The sequence below is a fragment of the Terrapene carolina genome, unplaced genomic scaffold (assembly GCF_002925995.2).
Source record: "Terrapene carolina triunguis isolate 2854851 unplaced genomic scaffold, T_m_triunguis-2.0 Scaffold35022, whole genome shotgun sequence".
Taxonomy (NCBI): Eukaryota; Metazoa; Chordata; order Testudines; family Emydidae; genus Terrapene; species Terrapene triunguis.
In genome coordinates, this window is record NW_020699373.1 from 15,433,257 (window position 1) to 15,456,629 (window position 23,373).

The window sequence follows — 23,373 nt, forward strand, 5'->3', positions numbered from 1 at the left end:
GGGGGGTTAAATGTATAGGTGTTCTCCTCCAGTAACCCCAGGTTGTCCCTGGCAAGGACTCGGCGTTTTGATTGTTTGAGCTGAGTTCTGGACTGACGTGCCGGTGCCTGCTCTCTGGCTGCGCGCTGAGACTGCCTGAAGGGGTGCTGCCGTCAGACCGTTTGGAAACACTAGCTGTGTAACAAGCATGTACCGCTCTCTTGCCAGGGCACCATCGGGGACTTCTTTTTCTTTTGGGGCAAAAATTTGAAAACTGCTTTGCATCAGCCTCTGCGTCATCGCCTCGTGGCAATCTCCTTCAGGATGGGGGTGTTGAGGGCATCCTGGAGTGGGCTGCACTCTGTTCCTTGGCTGCATAATGGCCTCTTGGGGTGCTGTCAGCCAATGTAACTTAGAACAGCCCAGAGGCTGCTTGCTAAGTTGTGCTAGGGACTGAGCTCACCCTCAGCTGCATCAGGATGTGGCACCACAAAGGTGAGTTTAAACTAGATTTCCCCCTTTCCCGTCAGTCCAGACCTGAGAATCGGGACCCCAGGTCTCACTAAGCTGCCATTAAGTTCCACAGCTGCATCACCATCCAAAACTATTTAGTGGTGTGGGAAGTGAGAAGCTGCTGGGTTCCTTCCCTGCTGACCTCACTCGTGAGTGAGAGAAACCCCCACTGAGCTATTTTCAGACTTGCCTCTCCTCCTCCTTTTGAGGCATATTCTTGCAAATCAACAATTTCAGAAAAGTAATAGTCAGAAAATATATATATAAATTAAATAAAAGATCCTGCTGGAAAAGCATCTCTTCTGCCAAAACTAGGTTGGATTGCTTGGCGTCTCAGAGCACAAGCTTTAGCCAGTGCACCTGTGCCTCATGATCCATTCTTTCCATCTCCTCTGCTCACCTCATTCTAAGAGGTACATTTTCAGTGCATTGTGTTTGCAAACCTGTCCAGTGTCTGCAGTGTTGTGCTGGATGAAAGAGGGTACAGGTGAGCTTGCAGGATAGCCAGTCCATCAGTTGGCACAGTGTAGATGGAGTACATGTGACCATCTTTGACCTTGCGCTTCAGGGTCATATTTTGTTACTATTTTTTTTCTGTTCTTTTGCTCTAGAACCTTAACGGGCGCAATGGGAAGACAGTACAAGTACCTGGAAAAGGTCTGAGGTTTGCCATAGGCTCTGCTCTTGGTAGTTCCCTTAAAGTGTGATCATGTATGTATTTTTAAATGGACCAACATTTCTTGGCCTCACTCCAATCCTGGAGATTTCCAAAGAGCTGTACTTTTTTGGCAAACATTTGAAAATTGCTTTGCATCTGAGATCTGATTTCCCTATCTTATTTGTTCTCCTGCTGTGGCCACTAGATAGTATTCTTGAAAAATACACGTGTAGAGGGAATGGTCTGTGCGCCCTTCCATTACTTAAAGATGGGCAGCACACTTATGAATTCATCATGGGATAGACTGTCAGAGTGGTGCACAAGGGTTTTAGATGGGCAATGCATGCCCCCCCACCCCCCCACAAAAACTCAAAGCACCAGTATAAATTTAAAAAATGATTTAACCGAACTTTGTCTCATCATTTTTTGCTCTCTCTAGTTTTTATATAAAGGCCTCTCAGATTAATTCTGTCCTTGGTGTGATGGCCAAAAAGCCTTGAGCCTTGGGGCAAGGAGTTAAAAAGCTTGGTTGCATCAGATGAAGTGGGCTGTAGCCCATGAAAGCTTATGCTCAGATAAATTTGTTAGTCTCTGAGGTGCCACAAGTCCTCCTGTTCTTTTTTCTTGGTAACTCTGTTCTTCATGTCAGCACCTTCTCTATAAACCCCACTTTCCCATGATTTTTAGCGTGCCTATTAAAAGTGCCATGGAGATTAATTCAAAGTCCAAAGTTAAAAGAAAGTTATGTATAATATATAGTTATCTATATTAGAATTAAAGGTTTTGGAGTCTAAGTGAATGAAAACAAGGGATTCAAGATATTTTGGACTTCTTTTAAAGTGAAAATGTTTTCATTTTGAAACTTTGACTATGCAACTTTTCTCTTACTTAAAAAAAAAAAAAAAAAAGTTGCAACAATACTAAGCGCTCGCACCGATGTGTGCGCACAACAGTTGGATTGATATGACTCATGGAATCATGTCCTGACGAGCCAATAAGGATGGCACTTGATTCTTGCAATGAAATGCTTCCTTTTCAACGGGATGAGTCAGAAGAAAATTCATTTCACAAAATACAGTTGGATTGGGGGAAATATACAACTTTCAAATATACATATTCTTGTCAAAATAAACATTTTGTTGACAAATCATAAATCCTTCCTCTACTGAAGTAAGTAAAATAGTTAACTGAGTAGAAAATTATGCTTTTAAGTCTCAATATGTGTTTACATGAGCCTAAATATAAGTTTACCCTTGGGACTGGAAAACCACTAGTTATGTAATTTAAGGACAAAATTGTTTTTCAGTTGTTACTTGACAATAGCAGACGGGAAACGAAAGAGTAGGACTGATGCTTCAATCTAAAGCTAACAATGAAATTCTCTTCTCTCCCCTCCCCCACTTTTCACAATGAATTGAATTAAGAAGTGTGTGTTCATGTTCACCTTAACACTGAATGTGTCGGATCTGGTGGTTTCTATCACAATCATCAAAACCCCTCAGGACAGCAGTCGGTGTGTTCCCCCCAAGGGTGACTGAACCTTTCATCATCTCCCTCTACACCTCATCCCTGAGAAACTTGATTGGAATATGTAGATTTAAAGATGACCTGCTCAGGAAAAAACTCGTTGCTCCTTTTTGCTGCTTGAAGGCATGGGAGGAAAAAACTAAAGAGAAGCACGGCGTGGTTCTACTTGGTTTTTTCTTTATAGTTCTCATTAAGGATACGATTCTGTCACTGCGGTCCTGGATTCTGTAACTTTCCGGGACTACTTCTGGGGCAGGGCTGAGGCAGCAGCTGTGATTGGGTCAGCACTCTTGGGGCTGGAGCAGCTGCCGGCTGTCAGCCCTGGTGTTGCTGGAACAGGAGCAGCGCCCCCTGGGGCCGCCTGAACAGCTGACCAGTAGCCAGCCCAGGGTCACTGGGGCCGCAGGGCTAGAGCAGCTGCAGGCCCGACAGTGCTCTACTTGTCCCCTCCCCTGGAATTTGTAGTAAAAGTCAGGGACAGGTTGCGGGCTTCCGTGAATTTTTGTTTATTGCCTGCAACCTGTCCCTGATTTTTACTAAAAATACCCGTGACAGAATCTTAAACTTAGTTATCATGGATGTCAAGTGTGGGTTTTTTTGTTTTACTGGAGGACTTGTTAGAGATCTCCGAGATGTGGAACATGAGCTTTCTTCTCCCTTCATTGAAGGGATGTTTGAATATTTAACAGGCATGTTTTCTCCTAGGTGTTTCTCAAATACCCACTTCCATGTAGCTTATTAACAGTACCTGATATAACTAGAGGATAGTCAAGTTACATGTATTTAGCCTTGCAAGCAGCTGCAATGTTATGTTGCCCTTGCCCTATCCCCCTGCCTGTGGGGGGTTGGCTTTGCCTACTCTCCATTTTACTGAGACTGTGAACTCATCTGGGCAGGGACTTGATCTATCCTGTCAAGCAGCATGCATATTTGTGCAGCTCTGTAAGTTTAAAAAAAAACAACAGAGCTTTGGAAAGAATTCTGCTGGCAAGTCATATTTTCTGTAGTCCCTTTTTTTGTTACTAAGGACACTTGTATGAAAATACCTTATTTTTCAGTAGTTCATCTGCTCCTGCTGGCTGTTCCTTAACTGAATTCATGTTACCTTCCCAGCAACTGGTTGTGATGTCATAATTAAACAGTGGATTATGACTTTAGATGTGGGATAAACTGCAGGAGCAGATGAACTCTCAAGAAGCTAAGCTTCTGCTTTCATGTAAATGTCTCCAGAACTATAAAACCAGGAGAGAATTATTTGTAAATAGATTTTGTTTTTCAGTTTTAATTTCATTTACACGTTACATGCTGCAAATATTCGATCTGCGAGAAAATGTTTATCTGTAAATTGAAAGTAACAGCAAAGATTTCTTCACATAGCAAGCAGGAAGAAATGGATACAACTTTCTTCATACTGAATTTTAATCCCTTTCCAATAAGCAGGATTGTCAGTGTTAAATGTCCGGTTTCCCATTGAGAACATCCAGCAACAGACTCTCACAGCCAGCCTGTCACAAGTATTGATTCCCCCCCCCCCCCTTTTCCTCCAGCAACCAGCTTTGAGAGTATCTTTTTGCTGTCACTACATAATGATGTTGGGGAGCCCAGAGGAATGTACTGCTGTTGAGGGGTTTCTTGTCGGTTGTAGCTAAGAATTTTCAAGGAGCAGTGCCAGCCACCTTTCCCCAGTAACAAAAATCCAAAACAGCTTAAAACAGCTTTGCTAAGAGTTAAATGTACAGATGTGGCCAAAGAAGCATCTCCTATTGTAACTTGAATTCACAGCTTTGAACATACTTGTATACCTGATAGGCCAAATGTAGCCCTGGTATAAGCAGACACAACTTTGTTGACTCGAACAAATTTGTGCCTGCAAACACTAAGGCTAGGTCTACACTGGGGGGAGGGGGGGGATCGATTTAAGATACGCAAATTCAGCGACGTGAATAGCGTAGCTGAATTCGACGTATCCGAGCCGACTTACCCTGCTGTGAGGACGGTGGCAAATCGACCACCGCAGCTCCCCCGTCGACGGCGCTTACTCCTATCTGCGCTGGTGGAGTACGCGCGTTGATTCGGGGATCGATTGTCGCGTCCCTACGAGACGCGATAATTCGATCCCCGAGAGATCGATTTCTACCCGCCGATCCAGGCAGGTAGTGAAGACAAGCCCTTAGGCTAAGCTGTATCCGTATTTATAAGATCACATTGGGAGCCATGTTCTTTTTGCATTGCCCTAAGGGGATGTTAGTGTTTTTGCCATTAATTTAATATTGTTCGTACCCAAGGTAAAATAGCCACAAAACTGTGAGCCTGATGACAGAAGAGGTAAATAAAGGAATTCATTATACGGTGGTAGTTTTTAATTGCATGAATTTGGGATGGCCCTATAACGCACTTGTGGTTTTGCTGAAAGTGAGTAATGCAGATTATCTCAAATGGGTGCCAAGAAAACCTTTTATACCCACACCACACCCATGTGTTCTTCGTTTGCCACATACTTTACCAAACACATTTTAGAAATGTTAAAAGTGTAGAAACATTTTTGTGGCTATTTTTCATTTTCCACTTCCTATAAAGATCAGGGAGCCTTCGCTATTATGAGTCTGATGAATACAAAATATATACCGGAGAACAGTTATAACTAATAAAATGTAGAAACCCCCTAAAATGACCTAAAGTAACTTTTTATATAATTACGTTGTGACTTTCAGTACTGCCAACCTAGAGTGCTGAAAAATGGAGTCAGGCCCCTCCCCCCCCCCCAAAATCATGAAACTGGGCTTAAAATAGTGAGATGTTTAAACAGTAATAAATGTTGGTTCCTTTCCTTTGCCTTCTTGTTCTGGAACCTTTAGTATACACTCACATCATGTTTTCAAGCTTTTCTCTGCAAGCATAAGGGCCAGAAACTTACTTTATTTTTTAATTTTTTTAATGAGAGCTGTGATTCTGGGGTAATAAAATCACTCCGAAAACTAGGTCTTTAAGAAAAACACCAGATTTTGCAAGGTGAACAGTAAAATCGTTGAAGTTGGCATCTCTGGACTCCTTGGGTGTGTCGACATAGCAGGTGAGCATGAGCCTCCCAGCCCGGGTAGATGGACTCACTGGAGCTAGCACGCTAAAAATAGTAGTGTGGGCGTTGTGGCTTGTTTGGCAACTTAGGCTTTCAAGCCCCCTCAACCTCCTGAGTCTGAGCTCGGGTGGCTGGCCTGAGTCTGCCAGAGCGGCCATGTCCACACTGGTAATTGTAGTGTGCTATCTTGAGCCCTGCTAGCATGAGTCTCTCTGTCCAGGCTGGGAGAGTTGCTCCCAGCTGCAGTGTAGACATACCCCTGTGGGTATTTACTTGGGTAAGCTAGCCTGTGCTGCTGCTCGCTGCTGTCCGTGTCACATTGTTGGTTTTTGGCATGTTAGCTCAACAAGAGCTAGTGTGAATATGTCTATTCAACGTGGGTATATCTACTCCCAGAGTCGATGTAGCCAGAGGTTTGGAATGTGAGGAGTCGTCGTCCTGAAGATGAGTTGGTCAGAAGTAAATGATAAATTTATGATGCAGTTTACCACATAACTTTGCAAATTATTACATGAATATGACTTTCACCTAAGTGAAACACCAACATACTGTAGCTTTTTATTCTTAATTCTGTGTGCGGACAATAAATATCAGACTGTGCTCCCCGTCCTGTCAAGAATTACTGTTTTGTTAGTAAATTACATATGCATGAAACTGCAATTATTAAACTTTTCGAACGGAAAGAAATTGTTAGGTTGTTGATTTACTAGTGTACCAGTGCTTTCCAGCTGTTTCTCAACTGGTAGCATGTTCTTCTAGTGAAAGGTGACTTTTTTTTCATGAGAGAAACTTCAACTACTCTGAGTACTGCATGTGTTAGAAAATTTGCTTGTTGCCCTCTTAGTTTTCTTATTTCCTAGGACTCTGCATTTAATGTGCAATGTTTTCTCACTTGTCTGGGATGGATATGCTATGCCATCTAGGAGGGAAGATTAAGATAATTAAGGGCTACTATGAATTATCACTTAAACTCTCTTCTGCATCCTCCCATGTTTTTATCACCAGTCATAAAATAAATGGCATAGTAAGTTTTAATGTATTATTAGCAGTAACATTCCTATTGTGTGCATGCGCGTTTCTCATCTCTGCTGGACGAACTGTAGCCACAGGACTTGTTTGCAAGAAGCAGAAGTTGCAAATACAATGTTACCGGGGGGGAACCAAAGCAAACTTTTATGTAGCTTGGGAATGGTGTTTGTGGTTTGCCTCTTGGTTAGAAACAGATTTACCATAGAGGCTTATGGTGACTAGATTGTTCTCTTCCTACTTTTCTCCTTCTCTACTTTTACCCTACCTCCCCACCCCTTTGTGCTCTGAGCTATAAAAGCTTCTGTTAAATAGTCAATCTTTCTCACTGATATTAGGGATACTAGAGTGTTGTTTTCAGTGCACCAGAGTTGTGTGGTTTATAGGAATTTTCCAAGTGCATTTAATCTCATCTGTAACTAACATGAAGTGCTATATATGTTCTGAGAGTCACCAGGGCCAGTTTCTGAGGCACTAGGAAAGGGAAAATAGGAAAACCTGTGGACCTTTTGCAGCAGTGATAATTGCTTGTCTTCAGTAGAATTCTAGGGAGCTTGCTTTGGCTTTCATACATCCATGACTATAGTATTGCTACCTGGCTTCAGAATTTATTTAACCCTTCAAGTGCATTTGGAGGAATCCCTCAGTCTCTGGATTCCTGTGATGCATGTGCAGCAAACAAACAAGGATTTACGATGCCCCTGCTGCCCGGCCCTGGCTAGTGCATTTTTGATGTTGATCTTGCATATGAGATTTCTGAAATGTTCCAATAGTGTCACAGTCCTGTACCCTAGAACTGTACCTGTGACTAACTGCTCTTAAAGGAAATACACAGGTAGACCTGGTTCTTAACTGAATCAATTCACACTTGGGGGGTGGGGGTGGAGGGGAGAATTAATCCTTTTGGCTGGTTCCACCACAAATTATATCAATACATAATACATGGTAGTACAAAAGTGTATGTGTAAATGGAATACCAAGAAAGCCAGGCTACTTCGTGCCAAGTTTCCCACAGCACTCTTAGCTCTGTCCATTTGCACATATCCATTTATCAAAGAAAAAGGAGTAAACAGTGAAGTGGCAAAATTTGCAGGCTACTAGTGAAGTCCAAAGCTGACTGCGAAGAGTTACAAAGCGATCTCACAAAACTGGGTGACGGGGCAACAAAATGGCAGATGAAATTCAGTGTTGTTAAATGCGAAGTAATGCACATTGGAAAACATAATCCTAACTATACATATAAAATGATGAGTGGTAACAGCTAATTTAGATCCCAAGAAAGAGACCTTGCAGTTATTGTGGATAGTTCTCTGAAAACATCCACTCAATGTGCAGCGGCAGTCAAAAACGAACAATGTTGGGAATCATTTAAGAAAGGGATAGATAATAAGACAGAAAATATTGTATTGCCTCTATATAAATCCATGGTACACCAACATCTTGAATATTGCGTGTAGATGTGGTCACCCCATCTCAAAAAAGATATATTGGAATTGGAAAAGATTCAAAAGGGGCAAAAAAAATTATTGGGGGGTATAGAATGAGGAGAGATTAATAAAACTGGGACTTTTCAGTTTGGAAAAGAGACGACTAAGGGGGGATATGATAGAGGTCTATAAAATCATGACTGGTGTGGAGAAAGTATATAAGGAAGTGTTATTTATTCCTTCTCATAACATAAGAACTAAGAATCACCAAATGAAATTAATAGACAGCAGGTTTAAAACAAACAAAAGGAAGGATTTCACACAACGCACAGTCAGCCTGTGGAACTCTGCCAGAGCATGTTGTGAAGGCCAAGACTATAACGGAGTTCAAAAAAGAACTAGATAAGTTCATGGAGGATAGGTCCATCAATGGCTACTAGCCAGGAGATGGGCAGGGATGGTGTCTCTAGTCTCTGTTTGCCAGAAGCTGGGAATGAGCAACGGGATGGATCACTTGATGATTCCCTGTTTTGTTCATTCCCTCTGGGGCACCTGGCACTGACCACTGTTGGAAAACAGGATACTGGGCTAGATGGACCTTTGGTCTGACCCAGTATGGCCATTCTTATGAGGGTCTTTTGTTACATGATGATTCCATACTGGGCAGCATGGCATATATATTTGGGCTGACTCTGTGATAGTACTTGTATGTCAACTTATGAAAATATTTGAGAGGTTGGCTAGGAAGTTATCGGGGAAAGAGTGTGGGGGAGAGTATAGAGTTCAGCATGCCAAGTGATATTGTGTGTGATGGTATATATGCATGCATACAAAATAGAAAATTTCTAAATAATTAAAACGTAAGCCTAGAGTAATCATACATACAATAAAAAGTTCATTTTAGTATTTAAAAATCTAATGGAAAAGGATATTTCATGTCTTAGACCTGGCCAGGTAGGAACTTCTGTCACGCAGCCTCTGAAAATAGTGGTTTGTGTAGTTATTTAAAAGAGTAAATGTAAATATGCTTATTCAGCTAGATTGTCAGCTTTGGAAATTGAAGTCTCCTAGCTATGGAACTGGAGTAGTATGGACAGCAGGAGTGCCAGCTTCACTGCCATTGCAACGTGATGTGTATTCACCCTGACTTGCTTAGTCCACATCTAACCGACCTTGCCAACAAGGGGGCCAGGTTTTCTTGGTGGGCTTTGCAGTGTGAACACACATCCTCTAAGAACTAGACTGAAACCACTAACTCACTTTACACCAGCTGCCAAATCACCCTCAGACTGGTTGCCAGCCTAGGCTCAACAAGAACTATGAGTAGGGCCCTACCAAATTCACGGCCATGAAAAATGTGTCACAGACTGTGAAATCTGGTCTCCACACCCTGAAATCTGATCTTTTGTGTGCTTTTATCCTATACATATTTCACAGGGGAAACCAGCATTTCTCAAATTGGGGGTTCTGACCCCAATGGGAGTTGCAGGGGTGTCTCAAGGTTATTTTTGGGAGGTCACAGTATTGACACCCTCACTTCTGCACTGCCTTCAGAGCAGGGCGACCGCAAAGCAGCAGCTGTTGGCTGGGCGCCCAGCTCTGAAGGCGCAGCAGTGCAGTTGTAAGGGTGGCAATACCATACCATGCCATCCTTACTTCTGCGCTGCTGCTGACAGCGGCTCTGCCTTCAGAGCTGGGATCCTGGCCAGCTGCCACCTCTCTCCATCAGCAGCACAGAAGTAAGCATAGCAGTACCGCAACCCCCTCTACAATAACCTTGTAACTCCCTTCCAATTCTTTTTAGGTCAGGACCCCTACAATTACAACGCTGTGAAATTTTAGATTTAAATATCTGAAATCATTAAATTTATTATTTTTAAATCCTATGACACTGAAATGGACCGTGAATTTGGTAGGGCCCTAACTATGAGCCTAAAGCTGGAAGGCTCTTTATGCCATTGTCAGTTCCCTGAGCGACCGGTTCCTCTGTAAATAAGCACTAAAAACAACAAACATTACTTGATTTTGTGTGTCACGTTCAGAATATATATGACACTTCAATATATGGAGGTGAATTTCTTGCCTTCTTAAGTAAGGCTGTATGCTTATTCCATCCATATCACCTAGACAGGCCAGAATATTATTAACAAGGAGTGTGAATTTAGGATCACATCAAACCCTGCTTGTGAGCACAGATGCTAATAGTCTTAAATAGGCTCTTGCAGCTGGGTCATGTTTTTAATTTGGATTCTGAGAACCAACTGCCCCTCCCCTCCCATCTCCAAAAGGTAACTGGTGCCAACTTTGTAAACTCAAGCCAAAAAAAAGTACTGCTTTAACCCTTTTATCTGAGTTTAATGGTTATCAATTAAATGTGTGCGCTGTTCAGTCTGTATCATCTAAATAATTTAGATAGGGTAGAACTATAATTTTTTGCAAAATAACACAGATCCAGCAGATATTTTTTGTCCTTTTTTTCAGTAAATTTTGGGAGAGAAAATTGCAGGATTATTTAAAAACTTGACTACCATTCTACCTGTGAACAGTTCTCCCAGCCTGGAACTAGTTTATGTGTACACGTGCTACATTTTTTTTATTTGAAAATTAAGAGATGATGATATTTTCAGGTGAGATCTTTGTAACTCATTCGGATGCTCAAGACCCCTGAATAAAATAACATTCATTAGCAAAGTAAAATTTCATACCAACAAACTCAGGCCTTGATCCTGCAACTGGATTTGCTGAGATATAAGAGGCTATCAGCTTGGATCAAGTAGCCAAATCAGGGTCTTAATTTTCACTTGAGTATAGGGCTGTCAGGTGATTAAAAAATAATAGAATACCATTTATTTTAAATAATTTTTGGATGTTTACTACATTTTCAAATATATTACTTTCAGTTACAACACAGAATACAAAGTTTACTTTATATTTTATATATGCTCACTTTATATTTATTTTTGATTACAAATATATATGCTATAAAATGATAAACAAAAGGAATTCAATTTCAACTCACCTCATACAAGTACTGTAGTGCAATGTCTTTATAATGAAAGTTGATTTTACAAATGTAGAATTATGTACCAAAAAAAAAAAACCTGCATTCAAAATTAAAACAATGTAAAACTTTAGAGCCTACAAGTCCATGCAGTCCTACTTCTTGATCAGCCAATCACTCAGACAAACAAGGTTGGTTACAATTTGCAGGAGATAATGCTTCCTGCTTCTTGTTTATAATGTCACCTGAAAGTGAGAACAGGTGTTTGCGTGGCACTGTTGTAGCCGGCGTCGCAAGATATTTATGTGCCAGATGCACTAAAGATTCACATGTCCCTTCATGCTTCAACCACCATTCCAGAGGACATGCTTCCATGCTGATGATGGGTTCTGCTTGATAACATTCCAAAGCAGTGTGGATTGACGCATGTTCATTTTCATCATCTGAGTCAGATGCCACCAGCAGAAGGTTGATTTTCCTTTTTGGTGGTCCGGGTTCTGTAGTTTCCGCATCAGAGTGTTGCTCTTTTAGGACTTCTGAAAGCATGCTCCACACCTCGTCCCTCTCAGATTTTGGACGGCACTTCAGATTCTTAAACCTTGCGTCGATTGCTGTAACTATTTTTAGAAATCTCACCTTCTTTGAGTTTTGTCAAATCTGCTGTGAAAGTGTTCTTAAAATGAACATGTGCTGGGTCATCATCCAAGACTGCTATAACATGAAATATATGCAGAATGTGGGTAAAACAGTGCAGGAGGCATACAGTTCTCCCCCCCCCCAAAGAGTACAGTCACAAACTTAATTGACACATTATTTTTTTAACGAGCATCATCAGCATGGAAGCGTGTCTTCTGGAATGGTGGCCGAAGCATGAAGGGGCATACGAATGTTTAGCATATCTGGCATGTAAATACCTTGCAACGCCGGCTACAACAGTGCCATGCAAACGCCTGTTCTCACTTTCAGGTGACATTGTAAATAAGAAGCAGGCAGCAGCATCTCCCGTCAATGTAAACAAACTTGTCTTAGCAATTGGCAGAATAAGAAGTAGGACTTAGTGGACTTGTAGGTTCTAAAGTTTTACACTGCTTTGTTTTTGAGTGCAGTTATGTCACCAAAAAAAAATCTGCATTTGTAAGTTACACTTTCATGTTAGAGATTGCACTTCAGTATTTGTATGAGGTAAATTGAAAAATACTATTTCTTTTGTTTATCATTTTTACAGTACATGTATTTGTAATCAAAAATATTAAGTGAGCACTGTGCACTTTGTATTCTGTGTTGTAATTGAAATAAATATTGAAAATGGAGAAAAACATCCAAAAATATTTAATAAATTTCAATTTATTGTTACAAGTGTGATTCATTGCAATTAATTTTTTAATCGCAATTAATTTTTTTGAGTTAGTCGTGTGACTTAACTGCGATTAATTGACAGCCCTACTTGAGTATAAAAATGAAGCTAAGTAAATTGCCTTCTAGACTTAAGAACTGAGTACAGACCTGGAGCTTGCCTGCTTTACAGCACCTTTTAAAAAGATATTTGTGTACATAATGCATTAAGAGTAGTTCTGCTGCTGTTCTACTGAGTGTATTTAAAGTTTACTGTATAGCTTTTGATGCACAGTGTTAAGAAATATGTCAATTTTAAAAGAGAACAAAAACACAAATGTGGAAAAGAGAAATTATAAGCATATGACATTTTTGGACAAATGTTTAACAATACTTTTCAGAACACAGTCAGGCTACTTTATTTCTATAAATAAGGTGAGATTGGCATGTTAGCAGAATTTTCTTGTGGATGTAGTTTGGTTTCTTGCAAGAATGTTAGATTTTGTTTTGTGGTGGTGGTATAAGAACACTTGTTAGAAGAAAAGAGTGTTTTAGGTGGTGAGGAAACATACTTTGAAGTTTGTCTAGATTAATTGAATTCAGCCAGCATGTGAAACTTTAATCCTCTGGACAGCAAAACTGGAAATTGTATGAAACTTGGAAATCCCCGGGCCAGTATTTCTATGCAGCCATGACATGAACTGTTTCCCAGTAGCTGTGGTAAAGTTGGATAGTCTGAAAGTGGTGTGATTCAAGCCTAAAACGATGCCAATTGGCCGTGTTCCATCAATGAACAACATCCACAGGCCAAGTACTGGGTAGGGCTCAACTGTTTTCACCCACAGTTAGGGTAATGGCTATATAATACCACTCTGCTTTTTCCATACTCTTTGCTAGATCATAAGAAAAGGAGAATATGTAAAAACAGTAAAAAAGGAAACCTAAAAAACCCCAAGTCATTAAAATTCCTGTGGCATAATAGCAGTAGCAATTGCTGTGGAAATACAGACCATTATATATTCTGGGTGCACAGCAGCATAAGCTACAAGAACATATTCTGCTTTGTTTTAGAGTGTGGGTGAAGGAGTGGGAGAGGGGACTAACTCGTCTTCTGTCTGCTTTTTCCTCTTCATGGAAATTTCTTGTTTTTCTTAATGTAATGTGAAAACTCTCTTGAATGCAATTAAATACTGTATATGCTTAAGCAAAAGTAAGTAAAATCGTTACGGTAATGAAGAGTGATACACACAAAAATAAGATGGTTATTCTGAAAAAGGGATAACAGGAGAGGTGTTTAGAGAGGTCTTGCAGTAGCAGTCGCTTCTGCCTACCTTCCTGTATTTGTTAAGCAGGCTTACAAGCTTTCAGAGGGGTTGTCTTATGGCTGGAGCAGAGGGTAGACTTCAAACCTCTATTAAACACTATGGTTGTGAAGTGGCTTATAGCTTGGAGGAGTCTTTCAAAGTGGGAATCTGTGCACTGTCCTTCAAAACTACAGCAGGAAAAGAGAAAGAAGAGGGGCTGAAAGAAGTTCTGGGCAGAGGTTCTGGGCAGGAAACAGAGACAACGTAGCTTACAGATGAGATTTTTCTGTAATTTAATAACATTTCTTGCTCCGTGTTGGGGAAAAGCAATTTTTGTCCATTGTTACATGACATGCAGGCTCAGTACATGTATTCATTTGCATGTTAGTTGATAACTGTTTCAGGCCTCTAATAATTCTGGTTACCAGCTTGGGTTTTTGCCTACTTTGTTTATAACATGACTCCGCAGTTCTTCAGACTGCAACTGCTAAAAAGTAAAAACCAATCATCTGTGCCATCCCAGTGTAGCTGAGAGTCCCAGTTTTCCAGTGGTATAAAGCATGTATCTCTTAACACCAGCAATTCCTGAGAACTGCTGCTAAAATCATGTTGGAATTGAAGATGACAGGAGGAAAAGTCAAGGCGGTAATCCGAATGGGTTTATGTGTCATAACCTATATGAGAAATAAAACACTTACCTGGACCAGAACAAATTATTTTGGGACTAGTAAACTTGACCAAACTTTTATCCTAGGTCAGTGATCAAAAAGATAATATTTTGGCACCGTAATATGGTATGTTCTGATGGAATAAAATCCTTTTACCTTAAATAAATAAATGACTGGGTAAGGCATACTAGAATGATGTCACTCTAGGGATGGTATAGAAGAGAGTGGAAGGGAAAGAGTTACCCTTGGTTTGCTAAGAGGGTAACTGACAACCTTCATTTGTATTTGCAAAATGAATATGTGCTTGTGGGCTCGTAAGTTAGAGCAATGTTTAAAATAAAATTGGGTTTGCATGTTGTCAGCCACTGTGTTGCATATTTTAATTTGGCTTTGTTAAACTCCAACAAATAAAAAGGGAACATCAGCAGAGTCTCTTCTCTCAATTTGCTAGGCCAGATTGCTTTAGTGGGGATGTTACTGTGTCCCTTTCAGGGAGGAAACAAATGCATGACATAAATAAGACTTTACAAAACGTAGCTTGTACTGTAAAAGGATTTAAGGGTTTTTTTTATGCACATAAAGGCGTATTAGGGTGAACCAGTAGCTGCCATCCATCTCATAAACAAGTCTTGTGGTCTTGCACTATTAAGCCCTTGCCAGGGTTGATCTGCACCATAGCCTGCCACATACAAGAACATGGGTAGGAAAGACTTGCTCAAAGCTTTTGAGAGGGGAAATTCCAGCCTCAACAAGAATATTATCAACAAAATGAGGATTCTCTCTGCCTCTTGGTCCTAGTTAGTCTGTTTTGTCTTAACAAAAGGAAGTAGTATATCTCTTCCCCAAAGGGTTAACTACCCATTGTGTTGTTAACTGGGTTACCTAGTAGTGGGGGACACTACCTTAACGCTATGTGTGTAGCTGTTCTTGACTTATGTTTGGCGTGTGTATTTTGCTGCTTTATAGCATATGTTTGTTTTGGATTAATGAACAAGTACTAATTTTGTTCTGTTTTAAATGTTTAAAAAAGTCTTGGAGAAGATATCTCTGGCACATAGTGAAAAATGTCTCTGCTGCTTATCCCATCATCAGAATTAAATACAAGAGCTGTCTGACATAGATGTTTGGCAGCTAAATCTCTCTGCTGTGTGAAAAAATTTCTGGCTCCTACACTTGTCTGTATTTATTTTTAGTATTCCCAGGGATTGGGTTTCCAATTCTAATTATTTTTTTTCCTTTGTCCCCCCTCCCCTTTTCTCTTGTAGGTAGTACTGGTGCTTCCTTCCAATGCCAGTCAATCCATCAAGACCACATTTGTAATGATGACAGTGACAAGGTGAGATCTGTGTAAATTTCCCCTTTAGGGAAGGTGCATGTCATTCTTTTGCAGATTGCATTGCTTTTATAGACTAATGGTTGTTTTCCAGAGCCAAAAGCTAACTTTATATGAAATACATGTTACAATCTGAAATATCTCTGGTCTTTTAAGAAAAATGTATATTTCACTCAAGATGATCTTTTAGTTGATTAAGGAGACACTAGCCTTGTAATCTATTTTTTTCTGCTTCCATTCCCTCATTGTTCTCAATTTTTCTGGCTTACCACACTGACACCCACAGGTAATAATGGGTGGTGATTCCCCTATTGGCTTTGTTATATACAGTAGTAATGTCTTATTACTGTCATTTTGTGGCTTGTGAAGTTTGAGCTGGCTTAGCATGCTGAGAAGAATATTCCATCTGTGCTGTAGGTTTTCTTAACCTATCTCATGTGTTTTGGAGACAGGAACTTATTTTTTCACACTGCAGCTTCAAAATATCAATCTCTACCTGGCAGTGTGGAAGTGTTTTCTTAACCTTTTGGCAAGAGATCACGTTCATGCACTGGCTTTAAGTTAATAAAGATGTTCACTGGTATTTTTGTTAGAAATGTTTTGTGAGGGGTTGGATTAGTTATATAAATGATACATGCTAAGAATACAAAAAGAAAAACTTCAGATTGGATTATTCTCAAGTCAGATTGTTTGGGGGTGTTTTTCCTTAAAAATGTTAATGTCCCTTTTAAAGTAAATTAGCTATGGGCCACTGCATAGTGGTACTTTGTCATACTTGTAAATACGGTATATAAGCTCCTGATTGGATAGGAGTGGGGTGGGAGACTATACTAAATTCAGAATTTTTAATTAAATACAGAATTTGGTAGGAACGTCTCAAATCTAGACTGGGGCCTGTTTGCTCAGCTGCATAGTTTAAAGGATATCAGCTAATGTGGTGCTATTATGTACAAGTGTAGACTCATAGTCTTGCTAGCTAGGGCACTTGCATACAAAGCCCTGTCTGTCTTGCTAGTTACATGGCCCTCAGTATAATCTGAGGGCCTGAGTATTTGGGCCAATCTTTAGGGGTGTGATACAGGTGAGCCTCTTCAGAATTATGCAAATATGGGACAAAAATACTCAGCAGAATATGCCAGGATTATCTAAAGATTCCATTTGGTTCTGGAGTCAGCATGGTTATTTTCCCTGACTTCATTTTCAAAGTTTGTGAGCTTCCTTTAAAACAGTGGCTCTCAAACTTTTTTACGGGTGACCCCTTTCACATAGCAAGCCTCTGAGTGCGAAACCCCCTCCCCTTATATTTAAGTGTTTTTAATTTATATTTAACACCATTATAAATGCTGGAGGCAAAGCGGGGTTTGGGGTGGAGGTTGATAGCTTGCGACCCCCTGAGGGGTCTTGACCCCAGTTTGAGAACCCCTGCTTTAAAACTAAAGAGACATTTTAGTCTGACAGCTTTAAATTCTGTTGATACCTTGTCTCCTCCGCTTTGTTATAGATGGTTCTATCCTTCATGCTGCTGCTGGTCTATCTGTTCTCAATGGGAGTAGGAGAAGGAAGCATAGAGAGTGTCCCAGCTTAGCCTTCTACAGCTGGTACATTTATTTGTTGTGTGTGGAATCTTTAATGTCCTCTTTGGACCACGTTCACCAGTTGCATAGCCGGAGAGGAACTGACAGGGCTGGAGGGCATTTATAATGATGGAATGACAAAAGAGTGGTACATAGAGGATTCATGTGAGGAGGGGGGAAGGGGAGGCTACTGGAGTTGGAGATGTCTTTCAGTGTCCGATATGCAGCCGGTACTCACCAATGGGCCTACTGGTGCTGTTTCTGTGGGCAGACAATGTAACAATGGTTGTTTTAAAATCTAATGGATCCTGTCATCTCCTTTAGTCTCATAGCTCACTCCTACTTCAGGTGCTCTTGGCACCAAGAAGGGTCCGTGGATGGGGAACAGACAGTGGTAATAAAGTTCCTTTCCTGTGCACCAATGTCTAGTGGTTAAGTTACAGAACACTTCCTTTACATTGCCTCCTCCCTTCTGCTGCTGAAAGTGAGCCCCCAGGAGTGACCACCTCATGGGAGATAACCTAATCTGTAACAAGGAAATGGAGACCAAACTGAAAGATGAAAACATCCAGAGGTAGTTAAAAATGTTAGACAGTTGTTTTAAGAGCAGGTAGGTGTTTTGCTTTGAAGGTGATTCGCTGCTGTTTAAATTGCAGCCGGGGAAGGTAGCTTGTTGGACTCAGAAAGGTTCATAACCATTTCCAAGTCACAGGATGTGAGGCACCTCCACAGCATTCAGGGAAAACACAAAAATATCCTATACAAGATTAGACCTCATACCTGTAAAAGTTGAGTGGAGTAGATCTCTTCCAAAGAGCATGATGAAGAGTGCCATTTTGGAAGTGCCGTGGAGAAACGTTTTTATGCAGTGGTGTCTTTGATTGTTCCTCCCATTTCTAAGCGCTCACATGGAACCGTCTGCCTTGCACTTTGTCTTAGAAACTGGTAATCATGTAGGAAAATGGCTGCTTGTTCAGGACAATTGTGAACACGCCTGAGAATGCACATCTGTGCTCTCTTTTCTGATGGGCCAATGTGTACTGCATCCTCCTTTTTATTTTTCCAGGGAGGATGAAGAGAAAGCACTGGTTCTCAGTTAATGGCATTGAGGAGTATGTGTTAAATTTACATCTTTCCTTGGTGTTATAACCCTTCATAGAATTTTTTTATGGACATAACCCCTATTTGTGGTGCTTTTTTTTTTTAAAGTTGGTTATGTTGTTACTTTATCCTTTTTTCATACATCCTCTAGCACAAATGCAAGTAAGTGACAACTCAGGGATTTTTTTAATCTGTTAGATTCTGATCCAGATCCGATGTGAATCAGTTTGAAAATGAGAGGCCTGATTGCACCATCATTACGTGGGGGTAACTCCAGTTAATAGTGATAGGAATAGCTCTTGAATTAGGAATGCAGGATCTAGCCTTAATTTACAAGCAGAAATACTACGCATAGTAGACTGGATACAGAAAGTAGTTTTTTTTTTTTAATAATATATAAAAAAGAATCTCCCAGGATAGCCGGCCACATCTTCAACTTCTGCTAACTAATGCACAGAAGTCTCAGTAAAATCCTACACTGCCCACACTGACATCACCAGTCAGTGCACTATATGAGAAACTTACGGTATAGCAACTGACTGCCAGTTTTGTATGTGTATTTTGCAGTAGCTTCTCCACAAACCCTGGTATACATTTCCTGGAAAGCAGGTGATATAGGAAATGTTCTGTGCAACACACAGGCAATGAATGTTACAAATATAATGAAAACTATTCCCAGGCTTCCAACCCAATTATTTGATTTTTGTTGACTTGGCTACACAGGAATCTTGAATACATGTTCAATGAGATCAGCAGGAAACCAAAGACTAGAATTTTTCAAGTGTGGCCTCACTGCATTAAAAAATGAATAATTGGCTAGAGCATTATTGGTAATATTAAGAATCTGTTTAACTTTATAGGTTCAAAAAGAAGCATGCCACTTCTCTTAAAATCTTTACTTGAATCTGTGATATACTATAATTTCCTTTTTATATGCAGTTTTAAAATGACTATTATGGAGACAAGCCTTAAAATAATTGCTGTTTTGGGGGTGGAGGGGTGAAGTGTAATGTATAAATCAAAGACCCATTTTTTCATGTTAGTAATGTCTTTGATTCTTAGAATGACTAGTCATTCATATTTAAACCGTTAATGTGCTATTCATATAAGAATGATTGGTGTGATTTTGGACTAAGACTGGAAGTGTCGTTACTAAAGAAACAGAATTCTCTAGTCTAAGCTGTTCTTCAATCAGCGCATGTGTGGGAAAATATTGCAAAAAAAGAACCTTTATTACAAGAAATGTTGCTGTTTTTGTTTTAAAACCAAACAGTGATGTCCCCTTGGATGCGTAACACAAGAAGAATGTTCTTCACGGTGCATTTCAACCATATTCAACTTGTTTATGGCTATGAAAACTATTTGTTTTTTTTCTTCTTGCCCTTTATTCAAAACGATGCACCCCAAGGTAAGATGAAGTGTGTGGTCTCCCTACTTGCAGACAGCTTATATTAGTGAAAGAACAGGACCAACCTGACTTGAGGTTACTTATTTTTTTTCGTTGTCTTTGCAAGGGTTTGTGCTTTACAGCGTGAAGCATATCCTAAAATGCAGCTTGTCATGATCATCCTGGGTTTACTTAAACAATGTAGCATCCAGTCTTCAGAAATCCACTGGGGCCTGGCAAGTTGAGAGAGGTTTAATTTGTAATGTCGTGGAAATATTTAGATATTGGGCAATGATTATTTGTTTATTACATATGTGTTTATTACATACGTACTGTTCTTATTTGTAAACAAACCGTCCTCAAACCTACAACTTGTAATGTACAAACTCTACTTCTGGGAAATCTCTTCAGAGACCTGACCCTTCTATCAATCCCCCACTTCACACCCAACTAAAAACAAATAGACTAACCAGGAATAGTGGGTGGGGGGGGGGGGGAAGTAAAACTGTGAGAGAAATCTGATGCAGGGGTTCTTGCAACAAATTTTGGTGGCCTCAGACTGCGGTCACCAACTCTTGCTGGTGCCCGCTCTGACAATTTTTCCTAAAATACTTAATTAACTTTAGGAAAAACAAATAAATATGCACAGATGCATGTCCAAATCATTGTAATTTATTTATGTGGGATTTTTTTTTGCAGACTCAATAATAAAAGCAATGTACAGTTGTCTCTATTTTTTACTGGACCTAAACAGAATAGAAACACATTTTGCACATTCTTGTCTTTTTTTCTTATTGTTTCTTTTGCTTTTTTGGTTGCCTTTTTATTTTATTAAAGACTTGCTAGCTACTAAGTCTGCTGTGAAAAGTGATATTAACAAACACACACATGTCACTTTTCACAGCAGATTTACTCAGCCCTGGCAATTACGGGGACAAATTGAGCCCTGGATGGGGAGGTGGGTACGGAGGCAGCGGGAGCCAGGAGCAATGGGGCAGTAGGGAATGAAGTGGGGCCAGAGGTGATGGGAGGGGTGGTGAGCTTGGGGGAATGGAGGCCAAAGCCCCGTGGCTGGACCCTGCCACCCCAGGCTGAAGCCTGACCCCACCGCCCCTGGGAAGGTGGGGAACTCATTGGCTGCCTGCTCCTCTAGCTTTTGTGTCTCCAGAGAGGGGCCACTGCTTCTTCTCTCCCCCCTCTCCCCAATAACCACCCAGAAGGCTCTGGCTGCAAGAAAAGCCCCTGGTGGCTGCATGCGGCCACGGTGGCCGCATCTGAGACATGCTGATCTAGTGGGCCTGCCTGCATTACGGTCTGCAGAACCAGGCCCTAAATAAGGGACAGATCACATGCATACATATGAAAATCCCATTGGAGAAATCTGGAAAGCAGCCTTGAGTGTTTTCCCTATATTATTTGTTGGTGGGAGGAAAGGAGGTGTTTGGGTAAGTTTGCTTTCCGACAGAGAGACACCCTCTTTCCGCCCCTGCCGCCCCCTGGAGAATCCATAAAAGGCAGGGCATGCACACTCCTGGAGAATCCAGAAAAGGTGTAGGGCAGTCTGTGTACTAGGCCCAGCAGCTGCCTTCATACCTGTTCTGGGACTTCTCTTCTCCCCGAGGCATTAGTAGAGATGTGTTGCTTATGAGGTTTTCTCTCTGTGACCTTCTCCCATCCCTCAACCCTTCCTTTATGGGGCATCCACAGCACAGAGAAAAACTGCACAAAAATTACTGCAACCTTGCACTGTATTTCCATTTTTGTGGCATGACCCCTCTCATGTCAGTTTGGCAGCAAAGGACCAAGAGACGTGGCACCAAGACTTTCAGGCTCTGTGTGTCCATGCTCCCCAGAATCTTCCTGCCTCTTGGTGAAGAGGACAGCAAGTCTTCCTTGTGGAGGAGTCGAAGGTCATCTCCATTCTCGTCAGTGGCATGTTAACTCTGAAGTCCAGGGAGGGCAGTTTAAATGTTAGCATTTACTATTTCGTGCTATTTGCAGTGTAGTTGTAGCTGTGTTTGGTCGCAGGATCCGAGAGAGACAAGGCAGGTGATATAATTTCTTTTATTGGCTCAGCTTCTATTAGTGGAAGAGACAGGCTTTCAAGCTTACACAGAGTTCCGTCGCCGTGTGTGTGTGTGTGTGTGTGTCCTATTCATTTTGTTAGAAAAGTCCAACCACTTTGGGATTGTCAGTAGTGTAGCTCTGCTCCCTCCTCAAATCTGACCCCTAATTGAGAGTATTTAAATGCTAAGAGCTATAACATTAAGAGCTATTCATATTTTTCTTTTTTAAGAAACAAAGATCTGAATAACAATGCTACTGAAAAACATTACTACAATATTGAAGTCCCAGAAAAATGTGTAGCTGGACAGTATACAATTTAAGATGTCATAAGTAGTAATTCATCTGTTTTGAGCATATGCAGTAGTTTCAGTTCTGTTTTCCAGTTAAATATTTACGTTAATATATTACTGTTTTGTTGTAAAATACATACCATGAAAAATGTAGAAAGTGCTACACAGTCGGGTTAGCAGTGGAACCTTAACTTTTGCCTTTCCGTACTATATGTGGCTTTGACTGTCCAATTTTAATGTATTAGTGTAGTTTTTTTGCATGTTAATATTTCCTAGTGCTTTATCTTGTATAGTTTTTAAGTCTCCTCAGGAGTGGGGCTTCTGACACTTTTTTGGAAAGCTTTCTTATAGTTGTATACATCTTACTATTGGAATTGATTATCCTTGTGTCCGGTTAGTCACACTAAATTTTCCCTTCCTTGAGAACAGAATGAAATCCTGTTTTATACCCTTTCATACCACCTAATGAATTTCTCTCCCTCCTTGGTGCCTACATCCTTCAAATATCTAAGATCTTATGTCTCCCAAATGATACTCGAAGAGGGATTGAAAGATTAGGGAAGTTCTCCAGACCTTAAATAACTGTTGTTGCTCTTCCCTGCACTTGCTTCAGTTTGTCTATCTTTTGGTACTGAGATGCTCAGAACAGGTAGTTTTCTGGGGGCCATATCTTCCTCATCGTGCATTTTAAAAAAGTGTGGAAATGGAGATTTCACCAGAAAGTTCTAAAGCGTCTAATCAAGAATATCCTCCACGTTCTACCTGGGTGGAGCAAGGCCAGGGGTTAAGCTAGTAGAGCTGTGCATAGCTCAGGCTTTGAAAAGCAGTTCAGGAATCCATTTCAGAATCCTAATTTATTAATGAACCTATTTATTTATCTGTAAAATAGGAATAATGACACTTACCCACTTCCTGTGAGGTACACTGTGATCTACTGATGAAAAGCAATATATAAATTCTAAGTATTATTTTTTTCTGTCTAGTATTACCCTTGCCCCGAATTATCATTGTAAAAGCTCTTCCTGTTCTACTTAACTCATCCTCTAATTTTTTGCTCCTCTTATCTTTTTCCTGCAAGTCTTAATTGACACACTATTCTTGTTGGGTTTC

General features: G+C 40.6%; 1 protein-coding gene across 2 annotated transcripts in view; it reads left to right on the top strand.

Annotated features, from left to right (window-relative positions):
- The window catches only part of LOC112111152 (E3 ubiquitin-protein ligase RNF38), a 196,626-nt gene that overhangs the window by 87,399 nt on the left and 85,854 nt on the right, over positions 1-23,373 (top strand). The window contains exon 2 of one of the 2 annotated variants that reach the window (XM_026646353.2): positions 15,777-15,847. In XM_026646353.2, the coding sequence (XP_026502138.1) occupies positions 15,777-15,847 (71 nt within the window). Of the gene's footprint in view, positions 1-15,776; positions 15,848-17,346; positions 17,443-23,373 lie in introns of those variants that run through there. The other variant, XM_029914321.1, reaches the window with a different exon arrangement.